We start from the raw sequence: 9,667 nt of genomic DNA, 5'->3' as shown, positions 1-9,667 counted from the left end.
CAGGAATGGACAGGCTGGTGTCCGCAGCACCTGGCTGGAAATGGGGGAAAGGACTCGTCCTTCTCATCCCCCGCTCTCTCTCTGTTCCAGGTCCCTGGAGAGACTTGTCCAGCCCCTTCTGAATGTGCTGTTAGCAGCATAGGCATAAGCCGACTCCCTAGAGCTGGTCTGGGCCTCTGGTGTGTGGTTTTCTACCCTTCAAGGGAGGAAAATGCCCCAAATTTTGGGATTCTAGAGCAGAAGCCTCGCCTTACAGCTCCGCTCCGTGGCCGAGTCATGGTGCCACCCTATTCCTGTTTCAGGTCTAGGCAACTGCGATTTGACACACTTGGGAATCCCCACGGCAGAGGAGCACTTCCATACGTACTGTGGCCACATGGGCATCCCGCCCATCGAGGGCTGGAACTTCTACATGGCCTTCTCCTTCTTCAGAGTGGCTGCCATCCTGCAGGGCGTCTACAAGCGCTCGCTCACTGGTGAGGCCGCTGAGCTCCGGCATCAGCACGGTAGCTTGTGCAGCGGGGTTTTGCCACGAGAGGGCACCATGCCAAACTTCGAGCAGCTCTGGCATCTGGAGACAAAGGCAGGAGGCTTGAGAGGCAAACTCAGGTCCAGAGCAGGAGTAGAGGGCTGGATTCTAGTCCCTCCTTTCCACCATCTCCCTCTGGGAGCCTTGCTGCTGAGAGAGTCATGTGGGGATAGGTTTTTGCTCAGGCTGAGCCCGGCCTGGCGCCTGGAATACAAACCAGATGCTGACTGCTTTGCATGGACCCCTGTCATGGGAGCAGGGGTTTGCCCTCCTGGCCTTGGCCAGACTCTCCCCAGTCGGAGGGAGACCACACTCAAATGGGGGGACTCAGTTTAGGCAGCACGGTTGGCCCGTAGGTGAGACGGGGAGGCAGGGACATTATCCCTCCCAGCAGCATCTCCTGTGGGGTGACCCCCAGCAGTAGGGAGCTGCCCTTGCAAAGGGTGTGATTTGTCAGTGGAGCAGGAACTGTGCACATTGCTAAACCTCAAGGATCTTGGTTCTCCTGGGTTGTTCCCTGGGCTGCTTGGGCCTTGTCCCTGCGGGGAGCTGGTGGGAGCTAGTCAGGAGGCCCAGGGGCCTGGTGTTTTGTCTGAGGGAAGGCGGTATTCTTGTCTTGTCCCTTTTGGACTCTGTAGGGCTGGTTCTGGTCTGGGCGCCGCTGCCTTGGTCTGCACTGTGGATCTCTGAGCAGAGGACAATGCTTTTGCTTGCTTCACACAGGGCAGGCAAGCTCAGCCACGGCAGAGAGTGGTGGGAAGCAGGCCGAGTCCATGGCCGACCTTGCGTGGGATTTCGCCACGAAGGAAGGGTTCCGGGTGTTTAAAGCCATGCCGCCTATGACGCCGTCGGGGAGGCCTTACAGCACCTGGGCCTGGCAGGGGCCATTCCCCAGGAGGAGCTATGTCACCGTGCCCCATTCCTCTTCGGCTCCGGCCCATCTGATTCTCTCTCCCGAGGGCCTTTCTGGCAGGGCACAGGATCTTTATCGCAGGCTGAGGAGATTCATGGATGCCCATGTCTATCCTGCCGAGCAGGCCCTGAGGGACCACCAGGTGTCGCAGACAAGGTGGACCCTGCACCCTCTCGTGGAAGAACTGAAGGTCAGTGATGCTCCAGCTTTGAGCAGCGACTCCTCAAAGTACAGCTCTCCAGGATGCCGTGCTCGCTGCCTGTGTCTTCCCCCAAGCCATCTCTGAGCCAACGCTGCCCTGTGTCCTGACCAGATCTTGGTTGTGCAGCTAACAGAGGGGGAGCTGGGAGCTGGGTTCTCCCCATCAGCTGCACTCTGGTGGCAGGGTCTTTGTTGTGACAGAAAGGACCCAGCTTGACCCTGATCCCAGGCCAAGTCCAGGCATGAAGGCTTCTGTGGGCTGGCGGCAGGATGAGCCCCATTCATGGCCCTGCTGCTTTGTGTGATGCTTGTCTCCCGATGAATGGGAAGGGCAGCATTCGGCCCTGAGCTCTGCCCGTGCCCAAAGCACACCCTCCCTTCCTGCTCGGATGATGTTCTGAAGGGCCAGGGGGTCCGGAGGGGAACCGTGCCTCGTGTCACCCTGATTTATTCTTTTCAGGGAAAGGCCAAGTCCGAAGGGCTGTGGAACCTGTTCTTACCCCTGGAGACTGACCCAGAAGTGAGATATGGAGCAGGCCTGACCAACCTGGAGTACGCCCACTTGTGCGAGCTCATGGGGATGTCTCTGCACGCACCTGAGGTACCTGCCTTGAGCAGGGAGTCCCTAGCCCTCGGCCTGGCTGAGGGACTCCTGGTTGGTGTCTCCAGCAAGGAGTCCTCCCAGCCTCCTGGCTAAGAACATGCATGCTGCTTGGAGGGGCCTGTGCTGGCCTGGGGGCTGCCCGGTTTCCTGGCTGGAAGTTCAGTCTGGTTGGAGCCTGCATCAGTCTCCTGCTGCCCAACTGGCAGCAGCTCCTGGTGCTTGGATGGGGCGGTCCAGGAGTTGCAGGCAGCTGGGGGCTTCGGGGTGGATCTGCAGGCTCCTGTTCCCATACATGTGACCCCAGTGCTGGGCTTTTCCCCTGCAGATATTCAACTGCTCAGCCCCTGACACCGGGAACATGGAGGTGCTGCTGCGATATGGGACAGAGGAGCAGAAGGAGCGCTGGCTGCAGCCTCTGCTGGATGGGGAGATCCGCTCCTGCTTTGCTATGACGGAGCCACAGGTCAGTGCTGCAGCAGGATGGGGGGAAGCCCCTCTGTTCAGGCAGGGGCTGGTCCCACCCTGGCCATCGATGGCTGTCGTGGCCTCCCGGCAAGCAGTTTCAGCAGTGGCTGGGGGACTGCAAGAGCTCTGTGCCTGCCTTGTCCACATAGGTACGCTCAGGAAAGTTTAATCCAGATTAACTGGAGGTGACCATGGGAAATGGGCTAGTTAAACTGAATTACAGCCCCCGCCCCCGCCAAGTGGACAGCCCCATTCAGAGTGAAGGGACTTTCATTTGCTGAGGCTCAATTCCCTTCCAAGGCAAATTCGCTTCCTTCCTTTGCTGGGTCTGAGGCTTCCAGCCCTTCAGGTGCCTCCGCAACACAGAGCTCTGCGAGGGTGGGAAAGGGCTTCCTGCAGCTCGTGGCCTGGAGCAGGATGCCGGTGCATGTCCGAACTCGCCACGTTTTTGCTTAGGTTGCTTCGTCCGATGCCACCAACATCGAGTCCTCCATTGTGGAAGAAGAGGGTTTCTACGTTCTCAACGGGCACAAGTGGTGGATTTCAGGTTTGCTTCGAGGCCCGTGGTTTCCTCCCCAGGTTGGGGGCTCCCCTGATTGCATGAAGCTGGCCTGATAGCTGCTGAGACGCAGGCCCCCACTAGGTTTGCCCTGCACCTTGATCGCCCTCTGGCCTCATTGCGGCAGGCCCAGCATGTGGTCTCTGCACATGCTCTGCTAAACCCAGCTGCAGAGTTACAACGGCCTTGTTCTGCTTTGGGTAAATTCGTGGCTGCTGCAAGCTGCTTGAGGTAGGGACCTGTCCAAGAAGCACCCACACTGCAACCCACAGCTTCCTGCTGGTCTGGAGGAAGGAAAGCCTTTGTGGAGGGACCCAACCGAAACAATACGGGGAGCTGCATGTGGCCTGCGGAGCTTTCTCTGCTAGGCAGCAGTGCTGGCCCTGCCCACGGCAGCAGGGACCACAAGTGGTTGCTGTCCACAAGGGGCTTGGCGTGGCTGGGAGCCAGGTGGTCTCAGGCAAGTTCACAGGAGACGCAGCCAGCGCTGGTGAACACCTCTGGCAGTCAGAGCAGAGCAGCCTGGGTCTGGACAGGTCTCGGAGACTGGACTGTGTCTCTGGGCCTCGGGAGGACTGTTCAGTGTGTGGCTTCTCACCAGCTTCCCCATATCGGGGAAAGGACTCTTCAGAGCCCCTCTGCTCCCACCTCCTCCCCACTTGCCTGAAACTCCTCAAACACCCAGAACAGTAACCATGTCTTGAGTTAGCTGTGGCCAGCCTGGCTGGGTCCGCGTGCTTAGCTGACGAGCCAAGGCAGGATGTGACCCTGGGGCACCCAATTCAGCCCCAGCAGTCCTCCCATAAAAAGGCTGGAGCTCCCTAGGCTTGATTTGGCTTCTAAAGTTTTCAGCACCTTTCAGGTGGGCTCGTGCTTTCTCTCCCTCCGGCAGGAGCACTGGACCCTCGCTGCCGGCTCTGCGTGTTTATGGGAAAGACGAATCCCGGCGCCCCGCGCCACAAGCAGCAGTCCATGCTCTTGGTTCCCATGGACACCCCAGGCGTCACTGTCACCCGGCCTCTCAGCGTGTATGGCCTGGACGACCCCCCAGGTGAGGCAGGGAGTCCGAGCGCATCCTAGTCCTCCACTCCTGCTCTGCCCGGGCCACCACAGGCACCTGCAGAAACCCCTGGGGTGTGAGCATCATGCAGTCCCCTGCACAGCCGACAGAGGTGGGCTCTGGTTTTGCCAGGGTACATGCTGTGATGCCTGTGATAGCCACCTTTATCCTGGGCATCCCTGGGTTTGCAGCCTCACAGCTCCCCTAGGAGCTGGGCCTAATTTTCCCCTATGATGTTGAGGAGGAAGCTGAAGTCCAGGCCAGCAAAGACCCCAGCTCCAGCCTGCAGTCACACACCCCTCCCTTCTCCCTAGTATGTACAGGACTCTGGGGTCCTCTCCCCAGCTTGGCCGCTGACTCCACGTGGGCAAATCGCGTGACTTCTCTGTGCCTTTGCGTGACAGGACTCATCTCCCAAGCGTATTGTGCAGGGCGGGAGTGGCAGGATAATCCTGCCCCCAGCGTATTATCCTGCTGCTTCCTTCTAAAGCAAACACCAGGCCCTCGCTTCTGTTACTGTGGGGTGTCAGTGACACAAGTAGACGGTGTTTTGTTACCGAACCGCTGCTTAGCCCCCACAGAAATCCTACCCGCTGTTTGCTCAGCTCTTGAGCCCTTAGGTAATGTTTCCTGCCCCTGTCAGGGAGAAACCACAGGAAAAACAACCTCAGCATTTGACACTCTTTGTTCGCAATCGCTGCATGCAGATCAGGTGAGTGGCTGGGGCAGGTGGCAGGAGCAGGTAGCAGACCTGGGAGGCCCCTCCTGGACCTTTGCCTTGGGCTTTAATCTTTGTTCAAGCGCTAGAAAAACCCAGTTGTTCCCCCTGTTTATGAGCTCACCAGAGAGGGCAGCATTACTCGCTGGCTCCCTGCTGCTGGCAATGTCAGGCCTTCAGGGGCTCCTGCTTTAGGCCCAGTTCAAAACCCAGTGAAGCCAGGTGGGAGTTTTCCCTTTGGACTTCAAATGAGCCGCATGAGATGCAAGCCGTGGCACCCACCCCCCATCTTGCGTGGGGCAGGCAGAGAGGAAGCATAAGGAGGAAATCCCAAGCCTGGTAGCAGGCGGCCCCCCCAGCTTCTCCTGCTCTGTGCCCGTCCCTGCAGCTGGCCATGGGGAGATCTTATTTGAAAACGTGCGCGTGCCAAAGGCGAATATGCTGCTGGGACCTGGCCGAGGCTTCGAAATTGCCCAGGGGAGACTGGGGCCTGGACGGATCCACCACTGCATGCGGCTGATCGGCTTTGCTGAGAGGGCGCTGGCTCTCATGAAGGAACGCGTGAGTGTCGCCGGCACCGTCCCTCTGCCCGTGCCCGGTCCCTTCCGCAGCAGCAGTGGGAGCGCAGCCTTCCCGCGTCCCAGTGTGGGCAGGTCTGTGCTCTGGTGCATGCGGGGAGTGTCGCAGAGCATCCTCACTTCTCTGTGATCTGCCCTCCTGAGGTGGAACAGCTGCTTGTGCACCCTGACAAAGCCCCTTGCACAGCTTCTTCCCTGTTCCTCGCCAGGGAGTAACCCTTCTCATTCCCCACCACCTCCACGTGTTGGTCCATCCCCAGGTGCCCCCAGATGGAAGCTGCTGTAGCATCACCCCATGCTCCTTATGCTTTAGGCCAGTTAAGCCCATCCTGCTGTTGGCACCAGCACCAGGGTGGGTACCCGAGCCCTGCTCTCCACTCAGCATCTCCATCGGGCAGTCCCTCCTTTGCACCAGACGCCTCCACTGCAGGGCTGAGGAGAGATGTAGGGAAGGCTGGAAACTATCCTGCTGCTGCTGACCAGGGGCACATGGCTTAGATGGTAACCAAAGCCCCTGGCACTTGGATGGAGGCTCCTTTCCCCCGTTCCCAACCCAGAGGTGGCTGGGCTCTAGTGGGGGCTGCACCAGGCCCTGTCAGCAGCCGCTCTGCTCTGTCCGGTCTTGCGCAGTGACCAGGGCTCCTCGCGCTCAGGGTGGACCTCAGTCCTGTGTGCCTATTACAGGTGAAGTCCCGCATGGCTTTTGGGAAGCCCTTGGCAGAGCAGGGCACAATCCTGGCGGACGTTGCCACGTCCCGAGCTGAGATCGAGCAGGCCCGGCTTCTGGTCCTGAAGGCTGCTCTTCTCATGGACACCGTTGGCAACAAGGTGGGTGGCGGTGGCTGACAAGGTGGGTGGTGGTGGCTTTCCTGAAGGAACGGCCTGGCCCGTTGCGGTGTCCCATCTGCAGGGAGGAGCTGGCCCAGCGAGTCTTGTGGCCATGGCTTTCCTTGTTGGAGGCCTGAGCAGAACCATAGTGGAGGCTCCCTGCTAATGTGCCAGGGGGTCCGCTCCCTGTGCTGCCGCGATGGCAGTGCTGATACAGTGCAGCCCATCTGGGCTCAGACAAGGGCTGGGACTAGGATAGCCCGGGGCAGGCGGTCTAGCCAGAGGTGGGTGCGGGGAGTCCAGCACTGGGCAGCAGAGGGCTGCAGGCCAGGCTGAGGGGAGTAATGGGCTTTCTCCTGGCTGTGCACAGGCAGCTGCTCTGGACATTGCCATGATCAAGCTGGTGGCTCCGGCCATGGCTCTGCGTGTCACTGACCGTGCCATCCAGGTGAGCAGAGGGGCACGTGCTCCTCATTCAGCCCCTCCCCAGCTAAGGGCTCGGCCCGGGTAAAGCGGGCAGCTGGTTGGAGCGCCATGGGTCCGGCTCCTCAGCTCGCAGACATGTCCTGTCTCTTCTTCACCGTCTGCTGGCTCTGGGGCCTGGGGAGGCAGTGCCAGATCTCTCCCGCTGAGCCAGGACCAAGACACGTCCATGCGCCCTGCCTTCCCCTGCGCTGCCCCAGTCTGGGATCTGCAGCCTCCAGGCCAGAACCTTCTGCTGCTGGGAGCCTCGTGCTGGCACCCAGACTCGCCGGGCCGATAGCATTTGCCATCCCGCTTCCCCCATGCCACTGGCCACCCCTCTCTGACTGCTATTGCCATCAGGTCCTGTCAGCTTGGTCCTGACATCCCACCTTCCTGCCGGTTTCTTGCAGGCCTTCGGAGCAGCTGGCCTCAGCAGCGACTACCCACTAGCCCAGTTCTTCGCCTGGGCCCGAGCCCTGCGCCTTGCAGATGGGCCCGACGAGGTTCACAGGACGACAGTCGCTAAACTGGAGCTGCAGGCGCCATGAGCGTGTGGGCGAGGTGTTTCCCTGCGACAGCCCGGGGACGCAGGACACGAGGGGCTTGCTATGATGGGCGCAGGCATGCCTGTCTGTAGTGGTGTGCTTGCTGGTGCTTGGTGCCTCTAGGCAGAAGGAGCATATTGGGGGTGTCTGCAAGCTGGGCAAGGCTGGCTGGGTGCACTGGGCCCTGCACAGCTCTGCCCTCCTCCCCCACGTCCAGGGCCAGCAAGCGTTCAGCCCTCAGAGATGGAGAAGCGGTGCCCCCTGTCACACCAGCAGCCGTTCCAGGGGGGTCTCCATCCTGCCAGAATCATTGGAAAGACTCTCTTCACTTCAGGGTGCTTTGGGCCGATCTTTTGGCACACATTAAACCAGTACAGAAAGCAGCAGGCTCTCTTGGTTGGTGCGGAGCTGGGGCCCTACCCTGCCGTGGCTGGGTGCCCTCTCTGCTGCACTGCCCCTTTCTCTCCCACCAGGACCCATCGGCTGGGGAGCAAGGGAGGCATCTCCCACAGCCCTAGCACGGCTTCCCCTTCACCCATGAGGGTGGCAGCGCTTAGCCGGGGCAGTCTGCAGTGGGCAGAAGGCAGGGCAGGGTGGTATCAGCTGTTGCTATCAAAGCTTATGCTTCTCTGAACCAGTTGGTCTCTGAGGTGCCACCTTGCCCTGCCTTCACCTTTGTGAGGATGGGGGTGTACCTGTGCCCTAGTCCTGCTGCTGTGGAGCTGGGGGGGAGGCGTCATTGCAGGCTGTCCCTGCCCTGCGTGTTCCCAGCCACACACGGTCGTCCCTGGCTCTGTAGGTGTCGAATCCCTGCGTTCTGCAGGCTCCAGCAGTCAGAACAGGGATGTCCTGCTCCCTCTCACAGTCATGCAGGGGCCTGGGAGTGGGGATGAGCCCCAGCATGTGCTGGGTGTGCCAGGAGCAGAGGCCCGGGGCCAGTCACACTGGGGGGGTCAGGGAGCTGGGGGGGTCGATGGCACAATCAGCCTCATTTACACCAGCGGGAGCGCAGCCCAGCTCCCTGACTTCATCCGCTCACACCAGCAGCTCTGAGCCCAGAACACGGCCCCTTGCTGCAGCTGGGCTGTGCGTGCCGCTCCGGGGCAATAGCAACGATGGTGCTTGCTGGCTGTGTCAAGCGCCCTGAGATGGGCTGATGAAGCCAGGCTCTGGGGGCGCTGGGCATGACTGTACTGGGGCCAGGGATACAGCTGGACAATGCCTAGGGACCACCAGTTCATTCCCCTTAGGCAGTTAATCCATTTGTTCCTGGGTACCTGCCAGCCTGTTACATGGCTGCCCTGCATGCTCTGCCCCCAGACGTGCTCCAGCTGCCAAAAACCTGAGGGTTTGACAGCAGGAGCCGCTTTCAGTGCACCAGGCAGATGCAAACCCACCCTGGGCCCTGCTGCGCTGGGCTCTAACCCTGCGAGTGGCCTTTCTTTCCCCCCATTTCGCTCTGCGGCGCTGGTCGGTGTCCAGCGAACGACCCAGGGACAGGATTCCAGGCAACAACCACCCCCAGAGCCCTGTTGGCTTTGGGCTGCACCCGGGATCCTGCGCATCCTCTCCAGGTGCCAGCTGTGCAAACACCGGCCCCCAGACAACCCAAGCAGGGATCCATGGGGCGAGGCTAGAGCTCTGGTTCTTTGCAGACTGCTGCTCCCTCCCTGCCCCCCTCTTCAGGGACTTTGGTCTTTTATTTCCCTGCTCAGGGACCAGAAGAAACTAAGAGCTGGCATTTGCCAAGGGGTGTCTGGAGTCTATCCAGGGTGCATGGAGTCTCCCTAGTCGAGACAAGGGTGTCCCCAGAGGTGCAGGAGTCTCCCCAGGGGAGACAGGAGTGCACCCAGGGGTGCATGGAATCTCTCCAGGGGAAATAAGGGTGTCCCCAGGGGTGCATGGAGTCTCTCCAGGGTGCCAGGAGTCTCCCCCGGGGAGACAGGAGTGCACCCGGGGTGCATGGAGTCTATCCAGGGGAGGCAAGGGTGCCCCAGGGGTGCGTGGAGTCTACGCAGGGTGTACGGCTCTCTCCCGGGGAGCCCGGAGCCCCCAGAGCAGCCGCGGCCGGAGGGGAGGGCCCCGGGCCGGGCAGACACCGCCCCGCCCCGCCCCGCCCCGGCGCGCAGGGAGGGAAGCGGGGGGAAGAGGGAAGATCCCGGCCCCGATCCCGGCCCTGCCCGCACCATGTTGCTCGCCGCG

At 60.9% G+C, this 9,667-nt stretch overlaps 1 protein-coding gene across 6 annotated transcripts in view; it reads left to right on the top strand.

The window, feature by feature from the left end:
- The window catches only part of ACAD10 (acyl-CoA dehydrogenase family member 10), a 17,859-nt gene extending 9,976 nt beyond the window's left edge, over positions 1-7,883 (top strand). For 2 of the 6 annotated variants that reach the window (XM_025198810.1, XM_025198806.1), the window contains exons 11-20: positions 303-476; positions 1,253-1,632; positions 2,104-2,244; positions 2,573-2,710; positions 3,169-3,259; positions 4,164-4,322; positions 5,438-5,610; positions 6,312-6,455; positions 6,826-6,903; positions 7,331-7,868. In XM_025198810.1, coding sequence (XP_025054595.1) covers positions 303-476; positions 1,253-1,632; positions 2,104-2,244; positions 2,573-2,710; positions 3,169-3,259; positions 4,164-4,322; positions 5,438-5,610; positions 6,312-6,455; positions 6,826-6,903; positions 7,331-7,468 — 1,616 coding nt within the window. In that variant the 3' untranslated portion in view covers positions 7,469-7,868. Of the gene's footprint in view, positions 1-302; positions 477-1,252; positions 1,633-2,103; positions 2,245-2,572; positions 2,711-3,168; positions 3,260-4,163; positions 4,323-4,974; positions 5,044-5,437; positions 5,611-6,311; positions 6,456-6,825; positions 6,904-7,330 lie in introns of those variants that run through there. The other 4 variants (XM_025198820.1, XM_025198815.1, XM_025198826.1 and 1 more) reach the window with 4 other exon arrangements.
- Positions 7,884-9,667: the final 1,784 nt, after the last annotated feature.

The sequence above is a fragment of the Alligator sinensis genome, unplaced genomic scaffold, assembly GCF_000455745.1.
Source record: "Alligator sinensis unplaced genomic scaffold, ASM45574v1 scaffold628_2, whole genome shotgun sequence".
NCBI lineage: Eukaryota > Metazoa > Chordata > Crocodylia > Alligatoridae > Alligator > Alligator sinensis.
Note: the sequence above shows the minus strand (reverse complement) of the source record. Positions and strands in the feature narration are given on the sequence as shown.